The following is a 23,139-nucleotide window of genomic DNA, read 5'->3' on the forward strand; positions in this document are numbered from 1 at the left end:
TTCCATCCATCTCTCTCCTTGTCTAAGCGTGTAAACACTCGTTGAAACACACACCCAAACATAAACAAAAACACGAATGTCTACACACAAAAACAACAGTAATGCGCAAACACATACACACAAAAACACACACGGACACACGAAGAGTGAGAGCAGTTGTGTAGCTTTACTGTTTAACACACAAAACATTCCACTTCCTTTACATGGCTACTCATAATACAAAAGCAGGAAGTGACATCATAAGAGGACCCCCACCCCACATCCAACACACGTGATGTACAAAAAACTGTAGAAAAATACTCTTGAAAAAAGCAAATCTTACAAATGACGGCTAACGACTAGCGACCAGGAATGTGGACGTGAAGGAATGAGCTAATATCAACAAGTCACAGAATTTCCGTCACACGCAATCGTCTTATCGTCTGTCGCAATTAGCCTCCTCTTTTAGCCGGCACTAGGCTAGTTGAGCTAGCAGCAACACTTGATGGAACATGGGAATAATCAACATCACAAGCTGTTTAACTTCTACTTTTCGTAAAGCTGTTTGAGCATTTATTCCATATCCTTGATATCCACTTGACACATGTAGTCCCATGGATCTTGACATGGATATAAAAGATATCGAAAAGATGGTGCTAGTAGGCCAAAGGTAGCACTAGCAGTAAAAAAAACAAAAAACACTGGTAAGACAGTCATCCTACTACTTCGCCATAACTAGTACGCCAACCTCAACCTGGATTATCAAATAAGTGTTCAAAGAGGCTAACGTGTTAGCATCTGTCATGCCAATGTTACAGCAGCTAGCATCAGAAGGCTAACGGTGTCGATTGAGCGCGCACTTCTTCTCGGCAACAGGAAGTGCAAAACGGCGCGTGTCAGTCGGTCAGGTACGTGCGCATGAAGATTTGCTGACGTATCCACGGCGTGAAGTGACTGACGTTGCTGTACACGCCGGGTCCTAGTACTTTGCTGAAGCACACGCTGCCCCATGACGTCAGGCCAAACAGCGTCCAGCGGCCCCCCGACGACTCCTCGCACACCAGCGGACCGCCGCTGTCGCCCTGGAAGCAACACACCGCGATCAACACAGGCCGAAAAAGGGCAGGGGTCATATAGAATAGAGCCTCGAAGCTACGTTTTGGAAACTACAACTTGGGAGCTACAGCCCACAAACTACAACTTGGCATGACTTAAAAGTCGGAATTTGGAAGCCAGAGCTTTAAAGCTTGTCTTGGAAGCTAGAACGTAAAATCTAGCAGCTGGATCTCGAAGCTAGACTATAGAAGCTAGACTTACAAGCTATAAACTAGAGCCTAGAAGCTAGGACTTGGAAGTGATGAGTTATTAACATTGTTTTTTCAGTTTTAAATGATATTTTAGCCGTTTTAGATTTAGTTAACTCAGTATGGCTGTATGAATAAACCTATATTCTTATCTGTGTTACTTTCATGAGAAAGAGCAACGGGTCTGTCTATTCATTCGTAATCTAAAGGGAGGTTCCGGGGATTCTGCTGTGTCGGAAGGGAGTCAGGCTTATTATTATTGTATTTTTTTAATCTGATTTATATCCATGGGAACGGATTTTCTTGTATTCAGTTGTAACCAGGTGTGTTGTGGGCTGACCTTTTTTTGAACCCTTTTTGTGAATAAATAACGATGTGGGCTAGAAAGAAAGCATCACATTTGAACGGAGCACTGCTTGGGTGACTTCATTTGTGCGACCAGAAGCTTCTGGTAATTAAAACCTTTGCAAAGGAACTTCTTCAACAGAATCTCACCATTCAGTTAATTGAACACGCAAAGAGTACAATACTTAATATATTCTACTTTAACAAATGGTGACCGCCGACGCTGAATTATAACGAATGGTCTCCTCCGTTGAACCAAACGGATGGTGTTATTCTGACGTGGAACAAGCTGCGGCGTTCAAGGACGGGCGGAACTTCTAGGCCTAAATAAATAAAGTACGGTAAGTGGAGACTGTTATCCACGTAGAAGAGGTTGTGTCTGTCTGGTCCGCTGCAGCTGGTTTTTTCGTCTTCCAAATTATCTAAATTTTAAAAGAGATCTGTGTGAACAAGTTAAAGTTTGATGTCGTTAGAGAGTTGATAATTCCGACGATCTTGAACTAAACACGTCGTGGAGTGGTGCATTTGAAGGTGACGTGATGCAGACTCGAAGTGATGAAGCTTTTTTTGTACAGGAAGAAATAGCGGTTAATTTTTTGATTTGTTTTGTTTTTTGTCAACGCTATGAAGAATCCTTAGACCATAATATATATTGAAGATTATGGTATGCGCTCTGCTTTTTAAGCAGTTTTGGCCGATTTGGGGACGAGTATCATATTTGTTCATGGCTCTTATTGAAAAAGTCCTATTTACACGTAATATGTTTTTTAAAAAAAGCGCCTGTTTGAAATTGAACAGAAAGGGGTCCAGGTTGATTACAGCGATGATTGGATTTTGTATCACTGTATTTGCAATCGAGAGATTACGTGATTTATTTTATTTTGTTGGCGCTTCTACAATATGTAGTTTTGAGGTCAGGATTCCCGTTTGAATTCCTTTTGTTCCACGGTTGAGTTCGTTAGTGCGTGACAATTTCTTAAGAAAATGAGCGCCTTGCAGAAATTTTGCAAAATATGGAGAACAGTTTAGCTCAGCGGGATTGGGTAACCGCTGTGTATAAACGAGAGGTCACGTAATTCTTATGTCTGTCTGTGTGTGGCCATATGTGTTAACATATTGAACTATTAATACTAAAAGTGAGACGTCACTGTATTAAAACCGAATGTATACATCAAAAACTACAAACAAAATGGAGGCGATTTCGACCCGGATACAGAATGGTTTGTCCTGAATGCGCTTCCGGTTCAGGGAAAAATAAAAGCGTCGATGAACAATGAAAAAACGAACTGGATCGATTGTATAAAAAGCTTTCGCTGGACAAAATGGTATGTCAGACTTTTGTATTTTCTTTGTTGGTAATGGAAAAAGGCTGAATTTGATGCTAAAATGACTCCAGCATTTGTGGAGCAGTTTACGGGTGGTTTGTTTGAAGTTATCCGTTTATTGAAATTACCGTATAAAACTGCGGTTTAAATGCTATAAGATTTGTAGACAACGAATTGATAGAATAATACCGTTTATTTTTTTATAATGACTGAAGAGTGTGTGCGTATGCATTTGAGTGTGTGACCTAGCTTCTAAAAAAAAAGGTGGGGGTTTGTATGTGAGAAATGTGCATATGGGGATTTTGTTTGTTTTTCATCGATATTTTTAACTAAGTTTGGTGTTGTTTTTGTGTGAGATGAGACTGTTGTGATAGTGGCGTTTGTTTTATTAATGGGAATGGGATAAAATAGGTTTTGCGATTAATAATGTTAAGACCCCCCCCCCCCCCGTTTCTAGGTTAGAATAAAAAAAGGTGGGGGCTGGGCTGTGCGCTGTGAGCATAATGTGTCCTCGTAATGGGACTCTTTTTTTGTCAAAATGGTAAGAGAAGAATGATAAACAATATAAAATAAGTAATAGTATTTGAAAGATATTGTTGAGTTTTTGAAAAAAGAATATTAAATTAGTGTTTTATTTTTATTTTTTTTTTTATTTTATTTTTTTTAGTGACTGAGCTAATAAATCTTTACACTTTAATGATTGATGACGATGGTTAATTTGTTAACTTTCCCTTTTCGGGACAAATGAATAAAGAGTAATGATAAAATAATGGCATTTTGTTTGATATAATTATGCCTACATCTTTATAGCTGTGGCTGGAAGTAAGATAGTTGAATAAGGAGTTATGAATGTTTTTGGAATTGACATGTTGATAATATTTGTTTTTTTTTTCTGAGTGTGTCATTTCAGAAACTGATGTTTGAGTTCCAAGGCAGATGAGGGTTTGATGGCCTTCACTGATGCGCCCCAGCTGCTGATACGTTGTATGGCTAGTAGCTATTTGAAGGGGTATTGGAAAAAAAAAAAAAATAAATAAAATAAAAAAAAAATAAATAAAAAATAAATAAAATGAATAAAGAGGCTGTGTTTTTTACGAAACATTTTTGAGAAAGCAGGGAGTGAACTGTCTTGCTATGATCCCATATCCTCAGTCTGGCATTTTTAATGCATTGTATCAACGAGTGTGCATTTTTTTTGATCAGGTGAGCTCTCAGAAAGACTGTGTGTCATCGGATCCACATTGCAGACTGCGTCTGAATGGATGTGGCAGAGATCAAAGGTCAAAAGCCGCAGAGCAACAGTCTTCTCGTCCTGTGCCTAAGAAAAACATGATGTTCAAATTCCTCAATGCCCAGTGACTGTGTATACGCCTCATTCTAGTGACTTCTCCCCTATGGCTGTTTTGCATCCAGAGGAAATCTAAATGCCTGCTCTGAACATTGCTGCCACAGCAGCCGCCATGCTGGCCAGGACTGAACATTGACAACAGCTGCCGTCCTGCCTTTTGCTGGGGGTCTGGACAAAGAAAGTTGGTGGTCGGAATGAGATGTGATCCATTCAGTAAAATGCTACATAGTGATATGCAATGCATTTTTAATGTGTTGAGTGGGGAACTGTGATCTATAGCAAGATATTTCAGGAAATTGAAAACGACATATGTAAATTTGAAATGAGGGATTGAGAAAATTTATTTCAATCTATAGCCTACTAAATTTTTGCCTATATTTTTGGGAGAATCAGTTTCTGAATTGGTACAATGGGAATTTTATTAATATGTTATTATATGATATATTTTTATTTTCCCCGTAAGGAACTTTTTTGGACTTCGTCCAGCTGCAGCTATAGTATAAAATAAATAATAGAATAGAATGAGTAGTAACGAGTAAAAGACTAACTAAGAGTTTGATGGCTAAATTAGATTTTTTTTTTTATAGCACTGTGATTTATAAATCCCAGAAATATTTTGTGTGCTGTGTTTTTTTATGAGCCCCGCTAATATGTGAAAGATTAGCAGTTTGAAGATGATTTTTAGTTAGATTAATTTATGGAAATGGTAGATATTTGTGAATTTTGTGTGATTTTATCCTCAGCCCCACTAATCTGTAAAAGAGGTGAGGTTGATTGGCAGTTTAAATAATTTTTGGGACTCTAGGAGAATTAGAGTAATATGGTTACCTCTATTTTTTATGGCCCCAAAGTCATCATATATTAGTGTCTTAAGTTGTATCTGCTTATGTTTAGTTTTATAGTGTTTTGTAGCTCTTTTGTTTATCTCATAGCCTGATTTAGAGGGTTGAGTTATTTATGACGTTTTTTGAGTTATGAGGTCTCTATTTTGTCCTCCCTTTGTCTTGACGTGTTTGAAAAAATCAGTGGATCTTTGTCAAATGAGGGAGTTTATGTTTAAGAATTTAACCAATGTAGACGAGTTAGAAAATTAAAATCAAACTTAAAAACGAAATTAAAAAGGTTGTGGGGTATCGGCCTACACTCCAATTGACAGGATGAGTTTGAAAGTGATAATCCACAGTTTGAATATGAAGAAATCTACCAGAGGAAATCGATCGCAAAGTAAGTCTGAAGCAAGCAAGGACAATAATGCATATTTGCCGAATGAAGGTAATTACATTATATTATATCTTTTATCTCAGAATCACATGTGAAAAATGTAATGTTTGGAGCCCAGTGTTTGCAAAAGAGTATAGATAATATGAATATATGTGAGTTTTTCCCAGCATGCCAGGATTCGGCCGATCATGGGATTCTGGGAAGAGAATATATGATATGAAAGGCAAAGATATGCAAATTTAGAACAAATTTAGTCATGGTAAAAAATTACCTATTATTGAACAAAACCTATTTGAAAGATAAATATTTATAAGCTCTGTCTTATATTAATGAATGAGCGAATGTCATTCAACTCAATCAAGGGCTGGGCTCTATTTTAATGTCACAAAAATAGATATTTTCCTGTTCCAACAGCACAGGACCTACGGATCTTAATCAAATAACATTTATTAATCCCAACTAACAAAAACTATCAGGGTTTTTTCCTCCAAATAAAATTTATGTGAGTTTATGAGAAACTAAAAATGAAAAGTTTCTGCACTCAGGAGAACGGCCCCAGGGGGTTGGTGAGGAAATCTTGTGCAGTTCTCTGCACAGAGAATATGCCACATCTGGTCTACAAGGCTTCCGGAGACGTGCCAGGCTCGGCCATCTCATCAACTGATGCTCTCAGGTTGAAAGGAGAGACGAAATTCCACAACTGGAGCATCAATCTTATCACCTCCGACCTGGAGCCACGTCAGCTGACCCAGTGATCGTTCTGGAGCGGCCGTTTCGACACCGTTTGAGGACATCAGTCAACGGATCAAGAGCAAGTGCCTTTTCTTGGGAAATCATTCCTTTGATCAGTCACATTTTGGGCAGAATAATCCCAGGTGGCAAATCGAAGAATTTGGGTAGTCTACCCCAAATTCTTAAAGAAGAGGCGAACTATTGCGACACTCTTTTCATTAAAAAAAAAAAAAAAGACCTTCAAAGAACTTCATCACAAGATGGCTTCAAAGAACACATATTCGTCTGCCGATACATTGCGACACTTTTTAATGAACAACATTTTATGTTAAGCCTCACATATGCTATGCTTATTCCACTAAAAATCTTTTAAATGTATCAAATTGTTTTTTAATGTCATATGATTGCTAAACTACCTCCTCTTATGCTAAAGGGATGTTTTAAGGATAATTATTTTTACCACACAACCATTGAAAAAAAATGTTTTAATGTGTTGAGCTCTCAAGAGCTCAAATGAGGGAATGATGAGTTATTAACATTGTTTTTTCAGTTTTAAATGATATTTTAGCCGTTTTAGATTTAGTTAACTCAGTATGGCTGTATGAATAGACCTATATTCTTATCTGTGTTACTTTCATGAGAAAGAGCAACGGGTCTGTCTATTCATTCGTAATCTAAAGGGAGGTTCCGGGGATTCTGCTGTGTCGGAAGGGAGTCAGGCTTATTATTATTGTATTTTTTTAATCTGATTTATATCCATGGGAACGGATTTTCTTGTATTCAGTTGTAACCAGGTGTGTTGTGGGCTGACCTTTTTTTGAACCCTTTTTGTGAATAAATAACGATGTGGGCTAGAAAGAAAGCATCACATTTGAACGGAGCACTGCTTGGGTGACTTCATTTGTGCGACCAGAAGCTTCTGGTAATTAAAACCTTTGCAAAGGAACTTCTTCAACAGAATCTCACCATTCAGTTAATTGAACACGCAAAGAGTACAATACTTAATATATTCTACTTTAACAGAAGTAAGACCTTGGAAGCTAACCTAAATGCTAGAGTCAAGAAGCTAGATTCATAAGCTAGAACTTGGAAGTGAGACCCAAAGGTTAGAGCCTAAAAAGTAGCACTTAGAGCAGAGGTGGGCATCGAGGGCCAGAGTCCTGCAGGTTTTGCATGTTGCCTTTCTCCAACACAGCTGATATATGATCAGCTCATTAGCAAGCTCTGCATAAGCCTGATAATTATCCTGTTGATTGGAATCAGCTTGCGTTGGAAGTGAGAAACCTCCAAAACCTGCAGGACTCCGGCCCTCGAGGACCGAGATTGCCCACCTCTGACTTAGAGCTAGAGTCTAAGATAGAACTTAGAAGATAGAACTTAGAACCGACAAGCCTCAAAGCACCATTCAAGCGACACAAGTCCGCTAGTACTTCTAAGAGAAGCTAAAACCTAACTTGTAGGCATGCGGTGGTTACCATGCAGGAGTCGATGGTCCCGGCCTCGTAACCGGCACAAAGCATCCTGGCAGTTATGGTCTTCATGTCGAAGTAGGTCTGGCACTGGGACATGGAGATGATCCGTACTTGGCCCTCCTGCAACTTGAACGGCACTGTGGACGATGGCCCACAAAATACAGCCTATTAGCTCAAATGTAGCAGCTCAAATTTGGAAGTTAGAACTTCGAGGCCAGGACTTGAATTAAGTACCTACGGTAGAGCCTAAACAATTGAAATTATCAGCTAGACTTGATAGCTAGAAATTCTAGAAGCTAGGACTCGGAAAATGAGTGTTCGAACTTACTCCTGTTGCCCATGTGACCCCATCCTGTGATGGAGCAGTAGGAGTCAGGAGTGGGAATCTGATTGGGTCCTGGTAGACACACGGGTCGCACCCATTCCGTCTCCTCCACCTGGAGGGGCGGGGACAGATATGATCCCACAATGCCTCAGCAGTTCCAACAATATTCTCCTCAATCCCCACAGGGACGGCTCACCTCCGAGTCCAACTCCACCACGCTGATGTCGTAGTCCACCACGGCGCGGTTGTAGCGCGGGTGTACTGTGATGGCCCGCACGGCGCGCCTCTGACTGTGCACGCCCGGATGGTCCAAGTTGCTGAGACCCAGGAGGACCTTCCACAGGTGGGCCTTCTCCCTCCTACGTACGCACGTACATGCACATGAGTCGAGGACACACTGTCACCACTAGAGGCCACTAGAGAGCCTGAAAACTTGACGCAAGCAAACTTGAACTTGGAAGCTAGACTTGTAAATTAGATCTTGAAGGTCCAATTTAGAAGTTCGAACCTAGAAGCAAAAAACTAAAAAACTGGCGCTTTAAGGCTAGAGCCTAGAAGCTAGACTGAAGCCTATAATTTAGACATGGATGCTCTCACCCCTCGAAGCAGTGCGCCACCGTTAAGGCCCACTTGGCGCCGATGAGGACGCAGCCGCACACGTGACCACTCTGACCGCTCTGCAGCGAGCACTGCCAGGGCCACGCCCCCTGGCGGGCCACGCGGCCTCCCAGAATCCTCTTCCGCCTGGAGGGTTGCGCAACCATCGCCGGACGCAGGCCGCACTCTGGCCGAGAGACGGGGAAACAGGAAGTAGACTCGGCCCACGCCGCCCGAAGAGACCGATCGGAGGGATTGATGAAGCTTACCGTCTCTTGTGCAGACTACAGCCACGCGCTTGCCGGAATGACACGAGTGACTGACATGTACGTACACACACAGACGGAGATGCATACATACAAAGTTACTAATGTTAGCATTAGCATGCTTACTCACTTCCTGACGCGCCCCCAAAATGGCTTCTTCTCTTACAAACACACACCTCCTCTTCTCGAGGCGTGCCTGTAGAGCCAAGCCTTTACGCTCCTCCCACTCGGGATGAACGTGCAACCAGCGACGGCGGCCCGGAGGACCTCCCTGTTCGGGCACCATAGAAACGGAGGCAGGGACCCTGCGGGACAAGCTGCCTGTGATGGGCCGGCCGCATCACGTGTGATTCTGTGTGAGTCTATGTGTGTGTACTACTGACCTTACCCTAGTCCCAGCTGGTCACAAGTCAGTTCGCTGAGCTGCTGGTTCCACTCGTCTGCACAGACGTGGTAGTTGTCGGCTGTCCTTAACACGGTCAAAACGGAACCTGACGATTGGCTCAGAGACACTCCACACAACAACACATCGCTCAAGTCATCTCCTTGTGTGTGTCTATGTGTTTGTGTGTGTCTGTGCGTGCAGACGTTACCACAGTCCCACTCGTCGGAGGCGTCGGTGCAGTGTTTCTTTCCATCACACCACAACGTCCGGTGCACGCACTTATGATTGTTGCACGCCAACTCATTATCTCCACACGCCGCTAACACAACAATAACACACACTGGGTTAAGTCAAGGCACTAGAACTTGGAAGCTAGCGCCTATAGCGGTACTACTTAAAATCCAGATCATGCTACTGACTAGAGTCTAGAAACAAAGACTGAAGCTAAGAATTTAAAGATAGGGATTAGAAACTAGTACATAGGAGAAATTTGAAGTCAGTACGTAGTAGCTCAACTTAAAAGCTAGAGCCTAGAAACCAGGCTTAGAAACTACAAATACAAGCTACAAGGCTATTACCTACTACAGCTAGTCATTGGGAACGAGGATTTGGAAGCTCGAACTTGAAAGCTAGATCATAGAAACTAGTACATTGAAGCGAGAGCCTAGTGCTAGAAATTGGAAACCAGAATGTAGAAGCTCGAGCTTATGAATTAGAATACTGTATAAAAGCTAGCTAACAATGCTTCTGCGTCGCATCGCACACCGACAAACAACAGTCAGTTAGCCTAGTGTTAAGTTATTAACATTGTTTTTCAGTTTCAATTTATATTTTAGCCGTTTTGGATTTAGTTATAGCTGTGTAGCTCAATGAATAGAATAGTATTGTATTCTTATCTGTCCCTCTCATGCGAAAAGAAGGGCAACGGGTTTCTCTTCCACTGTTATCTAGGGAGTGTAGTCTAGTACCGGTCTCAGTCGGAAGAGGGGAGAGACAGGCTGATGTATTATTGTTTTTCTCTAATCTGATTTGTATTCCTGGGAACTTGCTGAACTTGCTGATGGGAGGAGACTTTTCGTATTCACCCACTTTTCAATAAATAATGTGTGCAGAAGAAGGAGAGACACACAATCTGAACAGAACACGGTTTGAGTGTCTTCTATTATTGTGTCATCAGAAGCTTCTGTTATAATGATACCTTTGCAAAGGGACTTCTTCACCAGAATCTCACCATTCAGTTAATTGAACACGCAAAGAGTAGAATACAAAATACTCTATACTCTAACACTAGCCTAGCAAAAGAAGCCAAAAATTGAAAAGCTAGAGCCTAGAAAGAAGCTAGCACTTCGTAGCTACAACTTAAAAGCTAAAGTCAGAAGCTCAATGTGAAAAACCCTAACTTGGAAGTTAGGCTGCTAGACTAGGGTGATCGGATTTTCTAATTTAAAAACCGGGATACTACAATTTCACTGAAAATAACTCAATGCTAAACCTATCTTGGTTGTCAGTTCAACAACTGTAAACAAGACAGTGCGGTTAGCATTATCCAACCTTTTTTGCGTGGTCCTGGCAGCTGTGCCATTTACTTCACGTCAGTCCTACATTGTAACATTTGATTGCAAATATGCTGCCAGAAAAGCTCATTTTACGTTGGGTCTGACCAGCGACCGCAGCATTAGGCTAGTAGGACTACATTTCCCATGATTCTTAGACATGGAAGCAGGAAATTGTTCTAGTTCCAGTATGATGAAAAAACACCTGCTAGCGATTTAACTGTTAAATTCCTTTTTAATTGGTTTATCGTATGAATCGCTATGACAACTGTTTTTTTACATGGACACGACAATTGGCTAGCTGACGTCACAGATTAAAATCAGAACACTGGGATGGAACCTGCGTAGTAGTGAGACAAAACAAGGAAGCTGGCGAAAACGGGACACAAGGTTCAAAACAAGACTGTCCCGGTTAAACGGGACATCTGGTCACCCTAAACTAGATTTAGAAGCTCGAACGAGGGCCAAGACAGTAGAACTGAGAAGCTAGAATGCTAACACTGAAGGCCATGTGACATCATGCCACACTCGGCAATGACTCACAGCAGTTGACCTCATCGGCCAGCAGGGGGCAGTCTGGGAAGCCGTCGCAGATCATGCTGGTCTTGATGCAGACGCCGCTGCCTGGACATTCCCACAAAGCGCGCTCGGTGCAGCCTGCCACGTACACGCAGATACATCAGCACCAGCGTCTCACAAACGTTAGGACGGCGGTCTCACCGCAGTGGTCTTCGTCGCTGCGGTCGTCGCAATCGGCGAGGCTGTCGCAGCGCTTGCTGGCGAGGACGCATCGCCCCGAACGACACTTGAAGTGGCTGGGGGAGCACTCTGTTGCCACGGCGACATAACAAACATGGACAGGAAGTGAGTGAACGGCGAATCGAGTGGAAAAGTGTACGCGTACGCACCGTCCACTCCGGCCTCGGGCAGAAGGCACGGCAAGTCGCCGCCCTCTTCGGGAAACTGAGCGCAGTCTGAGTCATCGGGCCATTGCAATCCTACGATGCCGAGCACAGACTCGCACTTCTCCTTTGCCGTGCGACACAGAGACCTGCGAGGAGAGATACGCCGAGTAATCACACTACAGAAATAATCACTACCCCTAGCAAACTAGCAAACTAGCAAAAACAGGCAGCTCCAGCATACTGCACCAGCACACCTGCAGGGCGGCACAGTGCTCAGGCTGAGTGGGTCGCACTTGGGTACGAGCAGCGTGCAAGCGTAGAACATAAGGTACTGGTAACAGCCCGTCTGCACCAGCGCCGGGAACAGCGACGACTCCCATGACACGGAGCTCTCCCGCTGCGACACGTGACCCAGGAAGTTGGGGAAGCGCGTGTGGTTGTAGGGAAGGTTCATGCACAGCTCCAAGCTGATTGGCTCGCAGCCGGCTGACACGCCCACAAGGGGAGGAGTGAGTCAAAAGAATTGAAAATATATTTTGTGAACTGGAATGAAAATTTGTCAAAGACTTACTGCAGTTCTGGTGTCGCTCGTCGCAGGAAATGGACGTGCAGCCGGATTGAGTGGGGGGGCACGCGGTGTGAGCTGTAACACACACGCACAGTCAAACAGTGACACACACACACGCAAAGGTGTTTCCAGACGGATGTCTCACGCTGTTCACGCATGCAGCGGTCTTCATCGCTGCCGTCTTTGCAGTCGTCCTCGCCGTCACAGCGGAACGCCGAAGGAATACACTGGCCGTTGCGGCATTCCCAGAGACCCTGGCTGCGACATGCTGCACACACACACACGCAGGTGAGCGATTCCTGTGATGTGAGCGGCGGGGCCGTCATCACCATGGCAACTCACAGCAGTTGAGCTCGTCGCTTTTGTCGACACAATCGTGGTCGCCGTCACAAAGCCAATCCCTGGACACGCAACGGCCATCGCCGCAGCGATGCTCCCGCGTCGCGTCGCACACTAACAAACAGTCAGTTAGCCTAGCCTAGCAATGGTTCTCAAACTTTTTGGGTCCTCTACAGGCAAAATGTTTCAAAGCAAATATTTTTTTAATAGGAAATCAAGTACAAAAAAAATCTCTTTACAATAATATGTTCTATTTATTTCTATATTGGATTTGTGGAGACTGAATAAAGCAGCACATTTTCGCCTGTTTTACCCATCTCAAGTGGCGGCCATTTTGCGACTTGCTGTCGACTGAAGATGACATCACAGTTGCTCAGGGCTCAGGTAATGAGCAATCACAGTGCAGCTTGCGAATGTCAAATGACCAAACCTGAAAACAGGTGAGCCGTGATGGTCGATACCTGAACCTTGAGGCACTGTGATGTCATTTTCAGCTGACAACAAGTACTAGGCAAAATGGCCACCCTCTGAGATGGATAAAAACAGATGGATTTTTTGGTTTACGTCATTTTCCACAAACACATCATTAACCACAATACATTTAAACGAGTGCAGGCGTGTAGAAGTCAGAAGACATTGTCAAGAAAATCTTTGACTTGTCTTCTTCTTGAATATAGCAAACTATCTCTGGCTGGTCGCGTTCGAGAATCTCGATTTTGCGTGTGCGCCCTCACCACAGTCGAGCTCGTCGCTGAGGTCTCCGCAGTCGTCGTAGCCGTCACACAGCAGAATTGGCGGCAGACAGCGGCCCGTCGAGCAGCGAAACTGCGCGTCTGAACACACTGAATGATGATGTCATCATTGTGATGATGGCAAGGCATCGTCACGACGACCACCTGTCAAGCATGTGCGTGCGTGCTCACCGCAGTGCGCCTCGTCGCTCCAGTCGTCGCAGTCGTTGTGGCCGTTGCACACCAGCTTCTGAGGGATACAACTGCCTGTGGCGCACAGGAAGTTTTGCTTGCTGCCACACGCCGCTGTGGGCCAATCAGAGGAGAGTAGTACATGAAAACAGGAATAATGTCCTGTCCCGCCCTATCCTGTACCATGTTGCCCTCTTTACTTCGTATACGATCGACCAATCAGAGAGCACCATGTAACCTAACCAAAATGAGACAGAAGAACGTCCTGTCCTGTACCGTCCTGACCTATTTGCAGGCCATGATATCACCAAACGTGTTGGACCAATCAAAAAGAATACCACTCACAGGGTTTACCCACAGCCTGTCGAGGTGTGTAACAGGCAGGGGGCGCTGCAGAGGATGAGGTGGCATGGCTGAACTGCGAGCAACGCAGGAAGTCGGGCCAGGACGCGTTGAACATCTGCAGGACGGGCTCACAACCTTCCTTGGCCGCCTCGCAGAAGGACGCGCACGGCAGCACCACCCACCTGCGGGCGAGCGGGTGAGCGAATATTCTCGGATGGGATGAGCGGCGCATCCCGCGGCTACCTGTGCTGAGCGTCGTCGTCATGGAAACACTGCGGCAGGGCCAGAGAGCAGCCGAACAACATGATGTGCTTGTAGCAGGACAGTCTACTCAGGTAGCTGAAGAACCTGCGACAAATGCCGAGTCATTACACCGATGCACATCTCTCCTCGTGCCCCGCCCACTGTTACCTTAACAACATGTCCACCTCTGAGCTCTTCACCACGGCGGCGGAGGACGACAGCCATGTTTGGTTGTATGGCAACATGGAACACTGAGGCTCCGACAGAGGCTGACAACCACCTGCACACATTTTGAATTTTAAAAAGCAATTATAAAACATTATATATTAGTAATATTGTCTGTCTATATGTGTTGCTTGCTGTACCATTGGTGGTTCAATATCAACACAGGCTTACCTGCGTCCGGCGCAGATGTGGCGCCGGTCAGCCAGGTGTTGCTCAGCGAGGTGATAGACGTCACCAAATAGGTGGCCGTCGTGATTGGCAGAGTGGGCGGGGCCTGAGAGGCATCCGCCGGTGGGGAGGAGCTTTCACTGTTCCCACGGTAACCGGGCTCCATGTCAGCCATTGGCTCGGGAGAAGGGAGGGGGCTGGAGTCTGCGACATGGCCGCCAATCACACCTGCGCAACAACGCAAAAAAAAAAACCACACAAAAAAAATGTTTCACAACTTCAGCGCATGTGCATTTATGTGTGCGCGCAAGGAGCCTTTCGATTGGTTCATTTTAAATACACAAGCGTGGACGTCTATGAATAGTGTCAGAGGGATCTGGTTACCATGGCGACCCCAGTTGCACGTCTTGCTCACTCACTCACACGTCGGCTAATAATAACAATCATTGGTGAAGGGCCCCCTCCGCCACAAGTGCCAGCTGGGGTTAGTTTCCGACACTACAGCGGGAATGTTTGTGTGCTTTTTCACGCCTCTCAAAGTCGTTTCAAGGTCAGCGGTGAAAGAAACGCACACGTACGCCCTCGTTTGTAGCTTGAAAGAAGACAAAGGGCTAGATGAAGATACTGAAAAGGTGTTTTGCGACACTTGTAAATATTTGACATTCCTCCACATTTAATTCCGCTCCTGATTGGCCGACACCTCCTGGTTGTCATGACAACCGCTTACAAATGTACTCTTTGTGTTGAACCAACATGTCAGAAGGACCTACAGAGGTGTGTGTGCGTGTGTGAGTAAATACCGGTGAGGGTGAGCACGAGTATCACGCCACCCAACAGTCCGGCGATAGGAAGTAGGACGTAAACGAGTTGGAGGCAGCTGGATGTCTGTGGCTTGTGAGGACACGCCTCCTCGCCCATCCCGCTTTCTGTTACTCCACCGGTTTCCTGCTGGAGCACAGAACATCAGCAGTGATTATTTTCGACAAAAACTTGTATTTTGATGACAACACATTACAAAAAGCATTTAAAAAAATAACAAATATAACCCCTTTGTTTACTTAACCCATTATGTAATTCAATTTAAAAAATCAAATTTTAATTGTATTTTTTATAATTAAACAATAAATAAAAACATACAGTAATTGTATTTGATAAATTGACTATTTGACAATTTTTTATTTGCAGTACATCAATGAATCAATAATTAAATTAAATAATACAGTATGGGGAAATGTTTTCTTAGCTTGCAATAATATTTTTATTTTTTCCCTTCCTTACAATCGTTTCACATTTAAAACATCAATCACTTAATCACTGAAATAGCAAATTAGAGGCAACTACTAACTACAACAAAACAAAAAAAGAATAAAGAAAATTCAATAAAACAAATTTTAGGTGGCCCCCGAGCCTTACTTTGCTTACCATTGCCCTAGACGATGACGGAGCCAAAAGGGGCGGAGGGAGACGAGTCTTAAAAGTCACGTGAGGCAATTAGCGCAAGTCAAAAGTCGATACTGCTGGGATATTTTCTGCTTCCGGTTTGTTCCTCGCGTCGCTGAAAGCCACGTGGGCGCGCGCGTGCACACTCACAGTGTCCGTTCCCGCGCTAAAGGTGACACGCGGCCACGAGCACATGACCTTCCTCTGCCGCCTCCGCTGAACGAACGCGCTGACTGAAGCCACTAAGCCAGCGGCCACCGCGGTGGACTTAGCCGTTGCTCGGCCCGCCCCCTTCTCTCCTTCCTCTCGTCACGTGACCGCGCCTGGACGTGACGCGCGTGCAAAGAATGCCACTTTTGTCTCACACAGACACACAGACTCAAATGACAATCAACAGGGAGTGGTAATCAGACTTTTTATTTGTCAAACTTTTTTTAATTTTATTAAATCATGACATCAGGTCGTATGTTCCTACGAAGTGCCATCTTGAGCCACGCTCAGAAGGAAGTAGGCGGCTAGCGACAGCGCAGCACCACCCAGTGGGATGAGGATGAGGGCGGCGCACCTCCGCCACCGCCTCATCCAGCCCCCATCCTCTTCATCGTCCTCGTCCCGCCGTCCTCGCTTCTTGGCCCGGCGCCCGCCGCGCCGCTTATTGAATGCCTCCAGCTCCTCCTGGATACACACACACACACACACACACAATAGCAATTAGCTTAGCGTGGTGTCGGGACCAGGACGTAACCTTCTTTCTTCACCCTCACCTGACGTCGCCGTTGCTCCTCTTCCTCAGCCGCCTTCTGCTCCGCCTCCTTCAGCTGAATGCATCATACGCATTTGCAGCTCATTGACAACTTTCTTGGACATCAACGCATCGCATTGCACGCTTGTGTGTGTGTGTTTTCACCTCGCTAACTTTCCTCTGTTGTTCTATGCAGTTGTCGTCACACTTGACAACACACGTGGATGACAGCATACACGCCAACTCCTACGCAGATGCACAACAAAGCCACGATGAGGTGACAAGAGGTTGGTGGAAGATGTGGCGGCCATTTTGTACCTTCTTGATCCTCTTGCACGGACATCGCAGCTTGACCTTCTGGTGACATTCGACCCCGCACGTCCCTGGGTGACACACCTGCTTGCAGCGATGACCACAGCTCAGCTACACAAACACAAACAAACACTCTTGAAGTGCATCCAGAGGGCGGCTATGTTGCGTCTCATCCCCCCCATGCCAACAAGATGGCGGCTCCAAGAGACGCGAGTACCTCTTTGGGACACTGGTTCTTGCAAGAACCCAATGTTATCTTTGTGTCCTCATCGGCCATGGTCATCTTCCTGTCACACAATGTGATGACATCATCATGACATCGCGATAGTGGGAATGCTAACTGATCAAAGTGCATGCCATGCGTGCTCACATGCACTCCACATAGATTGCGCTCATCTTGCAGTGGCAGCGCTGACGAATCATCTGGTGGCACGGTGGGCAGTTGCCAAGGTGACAGGGCAGCGCGCAGGGGTGGGGGCAAAGGTGCGGCCGGGGTTTGGAGCAGCCCTCTTCGCAGTCGACGCACTAGTGACGCACACTTTACTGTGAATCTTTCAATTGACTCACACTAGCTTACAGGACAGATCTGACACATGCAATATGGCGGACGCCCGCTTTACCTTGTCGCCGTCCAGTAGGTGACACTCTCTGCCGCACGTGTGGTTACCACAGCGCAGCGGTCGCCCACACGGCCTCTTGCAGGAAAAGCGATCCTGGCTGCTACACGGCAACGCGCTCACCTGAAGCAAACCATGACATTGTCTTTATGACATCATCGAGCCACATCGACCAAGCGTGTGGGAGAAACGTTCATACCTCATGTTTTCCAAAACAGGAGCTGGAAGTGAGAGAGCGAGAAAGAGAGACAGTCAAAAGCTGCACTGTGTTAAGTAGTGTTGCCAAAGTTACCTTGAAAAAAAGTAATTTACCTTACTGATTACTTGATTTGAAAAATAACTAAGTTGGATTACAAGTTACTTTAGTAGTTATATTCAGCAGATGCCGACAACATTGCTTAACATAAAAAATACTGGTTAAGCCAAAGCTTTAATTAAAGTGCATTCTTAATAGTAATTTTTAAGGATAACGTTTTTACATATATATATATAAAAAAAAAAGACAGCTCTTTTGACTTAAATTGTTTAACATAAATGGTCTACTTGATGTTATATTTTTTTAATAAACGTTAAAATGTAAAGTTTTTTTTAACCAGACTAACTTTCATTAAAAAAAAAAAAACTTACATTTTTTACTTAATACTGTATTGGTAAAACTTAACATTTATAATGTACAATGATTATAAATATATGTTTAAAAAAATCAGGAAACTCCTGCATAAGTTGCAGCTCTGCTTCACACCGGGTTGAGACTTTGTAAGCTTGAATGTACCGTGCTGTGACTCGAAATGTTTCCTCAAATTTGATGCACTTTTTTAAAGATAGATAACACTTTGTCGACAGTATGGAGAGTACAATCAACCTCAATATTCTCATCTTTAGCTGACACAAACTCAACACAGGCACTGTATTTCCAACTTGCAAACGTCTCTACTACTTTCATTGGTAAGTGAAACGTCAACGTGCTGGAAATAGGACTTGGCACATACGCGGCATCACGTCCCCCCTGACGATAGGACGTAGATGGCCTCATCCCATAATAAGTTTCCTCTAGGGTTTGTAATGCATTAGATTACTAGTTACTCAAAATGTTAGTCCCTTTTTTTTTTTTTTATAACTTGTTACCGGCATCACTGGCAGTGTAAATGCATGTGTCGGTGTGTGTCATACACTGGTATGGGCACTTGACAAGCGGGACAGGGCAGGGCCTTGGTCACAAACGCCGGTTCCGACGGCTGTTCCCACGGCCCGGACAACTGCACCTGAGGCACACCGCCGGGTGGGGGACAAAGACTGTTCCGGATGAGACGCACACTACTGGAAGATCATTCCAGAGGACGTGTGCGCTACCTGCTGCGACTTGAGCAGAACACGATCGTGGCACGGTCGCGGGCAGGTGTGCGGGCATCCCACCAGAGGCTGCAGGCAGGGCTGCGTGCAGGGAGGGCAGGGCCCGGGGTGGCAGTGGTGGCGCTCTCGGGTCGCGTGGTGGCAAGAAGATGGAGACCTGCAGTGGGCATACAACAAATTCAAATTAGTTGCAGAAATAAAAATACAGATAATTTGAAAGAAAGATACCAAAATAGCATTTTTCTGTACAAAAAAAATTCACCTTTTTATTATTATTTTTTTTTATCAGGAGTCAATGCTTGACTTTTGTTTTGAGACATGTAAGTCAGGGAAAGATAAAAGACAAAAGATGGCCGCTGTACATTAAGTGCACATACCTGCAGAGCTGTTTGCAGCGAGGAGGCTTGGTGCTCCGCTCGCGTCCGCACGGCACCCCCAGCGAGGCGGTGCCGCACGAGCAACGGACATCCATCATCTCTGGACACGGATAACAACTTCCTGCCAGTGCGGGAAGACTCATCAGACGCAAGCACGTATAAACCCCGCGACTGGACTGTGAATGCCGCTTACTTGCCATTGAAAGAAGTGGAAGCCTTGGCGGCCATCTTGCGTTACCACTCACCAAGACTGCCTAACTTGAATACATTTATTTGGCCGCAGCGTTTTCATGTTATTTTTTCTATGGCGAAAATTCCACCGTGTATGACATGCAGTTCAGTTGTACCAAAAAGTCTGGGAAAAGTGCTAAGGAAAAGACTCATTTTCTCATAAGGTATATTTCCAGGTGCTACTCAACTATTTGTCCGCATCATGCTACCAGAGCCATCAACAATCAAGTTTGTGGCGAAATGTAAACCTAACCTCTGTGAGTCACAATTCCCGATATTGAGATATTATAACCTGAATGTTCGATTCAAACAGTCAAGTTCGCTCTTTGCGAGTCTCTCACGACCCCATACAGGGATCCTAGCATAAAAAACAGACACCGATGAATATCTTCAGTGAAAAACAACACAAGTTGTCAGGAAAGGTGGCAACGTAAGATGGCTGCCATCTGGCTTCAGCCGCGAGGGTCCCATTGACAGTCCAGCGTACCTCAAATTAACGTTACGTTACCTTGGTGACACACAGACGGACATTTGTGGTTGCGGCATCCCAGAGTCCGAGAGCAGATCTGATCACACGGCGGGCAGTTGCCGGGGCAACACTGAAACACAAGTCGGGAGGGGGAGGGGTTTAGCGGAGGCTGCGGACGGGCACTGGCATGGAGACTCACCTTCCTCCGACATGGATGTTTCTGGCAGCTTCTACTCTTTGAACATTTGGACTCGCACAAATACTCTTTATGACACGCCATCACCTTCCTGTATTTACCGCATCGGCACTCCTTCTCCACTTCCTGTCACACACACACAAACACAGCAGGTCAACAGCAGCACAACAAGCACGCACGCACGGTTGCGTTACCTGTCGGCAAGTGTCACAATTGCCACGGTGACACCTCATGGAGCAGGTGTGTTTCCCGCAAGACAGGGGGCGCTCACACGTGTCGCCACACGGCGACACTTCCTCCGTACATGGCAGGCTGGACTCTGCGATAGAGGAAATTTTCCACCTGTTTGCAACCGAGCCAGGAATCAAGAGTGCGCGTCTATGTGTGTCTCACTGGTCTTGCCGCAGGGACACGATCTGCTGAGCGAGCGGGGACACGGTGGGCAACGTCCGTCGTGGCACACAAGCTCGCAGGTGTGATTCCCACAAGAGAGGGTGGCGCCACACACCTGAGGAACAGGACATGGGTGCAGTCAGCCATGTTGTGGCAGCCAGCTGTCCCTAATAAAGTGGCCGGTCTGCTGCGTACACGTTCACACTTCCACTTGGGGTCGGCGCAAGGTCGCTCAGATTTTTGCCGGCCGCATACACACTTCTGAACGCTGACTCTGGGACAGGGGGAACACTCTGACACACAAAAACACACACAGTGAGTGGACAGGAAGTAGAAAAAGACACCGCTGGTTGCTTCACGTGTGCTTACCGGAGTGGCACGGCTGGGAACACGCGTGTTGCTGGCATGCTAACAACTTCCCACACGACTGCTGGCATGACCAGGCCTTAAAAGAAAGAAAAAAAATAGGTGGGGCTGCGCAAGTGTGATGAGTGTTTTTGAAAAAGTGTGTGTGTGTGCGCACCTGATTGCTACAGCGTCGGGGGAGGGGCTTAGCTTTGCCACAAAAGCAGGAAACAGAGACCATCTTGGGACACGGCGGGCACGGACCTGCGGACGCGACGACAGACATGAACTTCACCGGAGGACACAGAAAGTACGTGCGTGTGCGCGCTTACCAGGATGACACAACAGCAGACATGCGTGTCCACAGGAGGGTTTGAGCTCCTTGTGACACACGGCGCCGCACGAGTGTGGCGTCAACCAGGGATCGGCGGGAGGATCCTGAAGCTTCCCACAGTAACACATGTACCTAAACGCAACACACATACAATCACGTCCACGATCATGTTGCTCGTCCTGGTGGCTGCTTACCTGGAGGGCGTGGCGGCGTGGGAGTACTCAGCCCGACACTTGGGACTGCGGAGGGGAAAATGACCACATATAGGAAGAAAAATAACATGGACATGATTTCTTTCTGGGAAATTTTGTTTCACCAGGGCCACGGATGCTGCTTGCGACCGAAGTCTTCGTCGGTGGCCGAGCAGAGCAGGAACACCGAGTCCCTGGCCCACTTCTGGATGCACGGAAGATGGAAGAGGGAGAAGCAGCTGGAGCAGCTCCACACCTGGAGGAGGGTGCGGGTCGACGTTAGTGAGGCGGCGCCGTCAACCTGGCCTAACCGGAGCCCCTTCCCCTTCCTCACCGCTTGAGTCCGCTTCACCGAGGCGATGCAGATGAGGCATGTGAGCGCGCCGGACTGGAAGAGTTCGCTGACGTACTGGCCCGTTCTTTGCAGGCCTGTGACGTCGCCGCCTGGTGAAGATGTGTCATAAAAACACGCAAGTTAGGGTAACGGACACGCCGCTTCTGTTTCACAGCCAAGCACACCAGCCAGGCTAAGTGTCTAAGTGTGTGCCATTGTGTACACCATCTAGTGGTGAAAAGCATGTAATTGTTCTGCATGTCACTATATGTAAATTACATAGATAGTTATATAAAATTAACAAAATGTCAGTGTAAATGTGTCAAAAATGGGATGGATGATGTGGCTCACCTGTATGACAGGCGTAGGTGGTAAAGGTCGACTCCAGCACGCGTGCATCCTTGTGCTCTTTGTCATCATCATCGTCGTCGTCGTCGTCGTCGTCTTCTTCATCCTCAGAGGAGCAGCCGGTGTGGAGCTCAATTAGTCGCTGCGCCGCAGCCTGGTTGGACTTTCGGATTACCTCGAACTTGGCCGGCCCGGAAGCATCTGCACGCCGGCACACAGGAAGTTGCTCAGTACACCACTAAAGCGAACACGATGTGATTTTAGTGTGGTCTTCACCATGCCTAACGTCGGGCAGGACCGTCGTTTTGGCAATGCCTCCTCTTCCTGCACCACTTCCTCCTCTTCCTGCACCACTTCCTGGCCTCTCTCGTATCCTTTCTCCTGGAGCATCCTGCTTCCGCCCACGACCCCTTCCTTGAGGTCTCCAGGATGGCTCCATTGCAGGCGATGGAGCAGTCCCACGTTCAAGATGATTTCCTACACAAAATGGAGTTCTTTGATGACCTATGCAAACGTCACATTGACCGAATGTTGAAGAATAACAGTATTAATAGTAATAGCTGTTTAGCATGGTCTTATGAGGATCGATGGTGTTCCAAAAGTTAGCACAAGCTAACAAGCCGGCTAGCTAGGTGTCACGAAGACGAGCAAAAGAAGCTACCACAAAGCAACGTTAAAGTGTAAATAAGCGTCTACTCACTTAGAATCGAGCGCATTACATGAAAACACAAAGAAAAAGACACTTAAAACAAGTGTACAGACCTGTTCTCTCTCGCAGTTGCCACAGTGGGGATTGTAATTAACGCGCAGCTGCCACGCGCACCGCTTCGCGCTGCATGCTGTGACTTGTAGTCCATCTGCAGCTGCGTTGTGTTAAGGACAGAACTACAAA

At 45.9% G+C, this 23,139-nt stretch overlaps 2 protein-coding genes across 4 annotated transcripts; both read right to left on the bottom strand.

The window, feature by feature from the left end:
- Positions 1–147: 147 nt before the first annotated feature.
- Positions 148–16,293, bottom strand: corin (corin, serine peptidase). Of its 3 annotated transcripts, XM_086058497.1 has the most exons (24): positions 15,991–16,293; positions 15,369–15,516; positions 14,572–14,796; positions 14,344–14,455; positions 14,176–14,280; positions 13,933–14,114; positions 13,588–13,701; positions 13,399–13,506; positions 12,668–12,778; positions 12,471–12,593; positions 12,329–12,400; positions 12,012–12,243; positions 11,761–11,903; positions 11,573–11,680; positions 11,396–11,509; positions 9,508–9,618; positions 9,303–9,426; positions 9,091–9,219; positions 8,918–8,967; positions 8,649–8,835; positions 8,248–8,410; positions 8,055–8,163; positions 7,730–7,863; positions 148–1,061 (listed from the first exon to the last, which is right to left on the bottom strand). In XM_086058497.1, the coding sequence occupies exons 1-24, from the start codon at positions 15,991–15,993 to the stop codon at positions 876–878; spliced, it is 3,093 nt and encodes a 1,030-aa protein (XP_085914623.1). In that variant the 5' UTR covers positions 15,994–16,293; the 3' UTR covers positions 148–875. The 3 variants fall into 3 exon arrangements, with proteins under 3 accessions (XP_085914623.1, XP_085914622.1, XP_085914621.1); XM_086058496.1 differs by having other exon boundaries at positions 9,303–9,618; positions 15,369–15,513; XM_086058495.1 differs by having other exon boundaries at positions 9,303–9,618.
- Positions 16,294–16,409: 116 nt separating this feature from the next.
- nfxl1 (nuclear transcription factor, X-box binding-like 1) lies at positions 16,410–23,087 on the bottom strand. The gene is made up of 25 exons (XM_086058498.1): positions 23,010–23,087; positions 22,524–22,724; positions 22,251–22,448; positions 21,900–22,009; positions 21,691–21,821; positions 21,569–21,613; positions 21,373–21,506; positions 21,219–21,304; positions 21,065–21,140; positions 20,891–20,988; positions 20,696–20,810; positions 20,497–20,621; positions 20,306–20,428; positions 20,146–20,236; positions 19,407–19,527; positions 19,030–19,186; positions 18,850–18,941; positions 17,879–17,900; positions 17,683–17,802; positions 17,433–17,587; positions 17,280–17,349; positions 17,069–17,173; positions 16,916–16,996; positions 16,773–16,826; positions 16,410–16,683 (listed from the first exon to the last, which is right to left on the bottom strand). The coding sequence occupies exons 2-25, from the start codon at positions 22,684–22,686 to the stop codon at positions 16,480–16,482; spliced, it is 2,676 nt and encodes an 891-aa protein (XP_085914624.1). The 5' UTR covers positions 22,687–22,724; positions 23,010–23,087; the 3' UTR covers positions 16,410–16,479.
- Positions 23,088–23,139: the final 52 nt, after the last annotated feature.

This window comes from Leptonotus elevatus, chromosome 17 (assembly GCF_054856555.1).
Source record: "Leptonotus elevatus isolate MCC_2025b chromosome 17, RoL_Lele_1.0, whole genome shotgun sequence".
NCBI lineage: Eukaryota > Metazoa > Chordata > Actinopteri > Syngnathiformes > Syngnathidae > Leptonotus > Leptonotus elevatus.

Bases quoted from the DNA above. Each gene is read 5' to 3' on its own strand.
- nfxl1 (XM_086058498.1), bottom strand. From the start codon at position 22,686: ATGGAGCCATCCTGGAGACCTCAAGGAAGGGGTCGTGGGCGGAAGCAG. The intron at 20,811-20,890 runs GTACGCAGCAGA...CCTGTTCCTCAG, and splicing joins CCAAGTGGAAGTGTGAACGT to GTGTGTGGCGCCACCCTCTC. The intron at 16,827-16,915 runs GTGAAAACACAC...TGATGCATTCAG, and splicing joins AACAGAGGAAAGTTAGCGAG to CTGAAGGAGGCGGAGCAGAA.
- corin (XM_086058495.1), bottom strand. The intron at 14,797-15,368 runs GTATTTACTCAC...GTTGTTGCGCAG, and splicing joins ACTCGTGCTCACCCTCACCG to GTGTGATTGGCGGCCATGTC. The intron at 12,594-12,667 runs GTGAGTTGCCAT...GTGTGTGTGCAG, and splicing joins AAGCGACGAGCTCAACTGCT to CATGTCGCAGCCAGGGTCTC.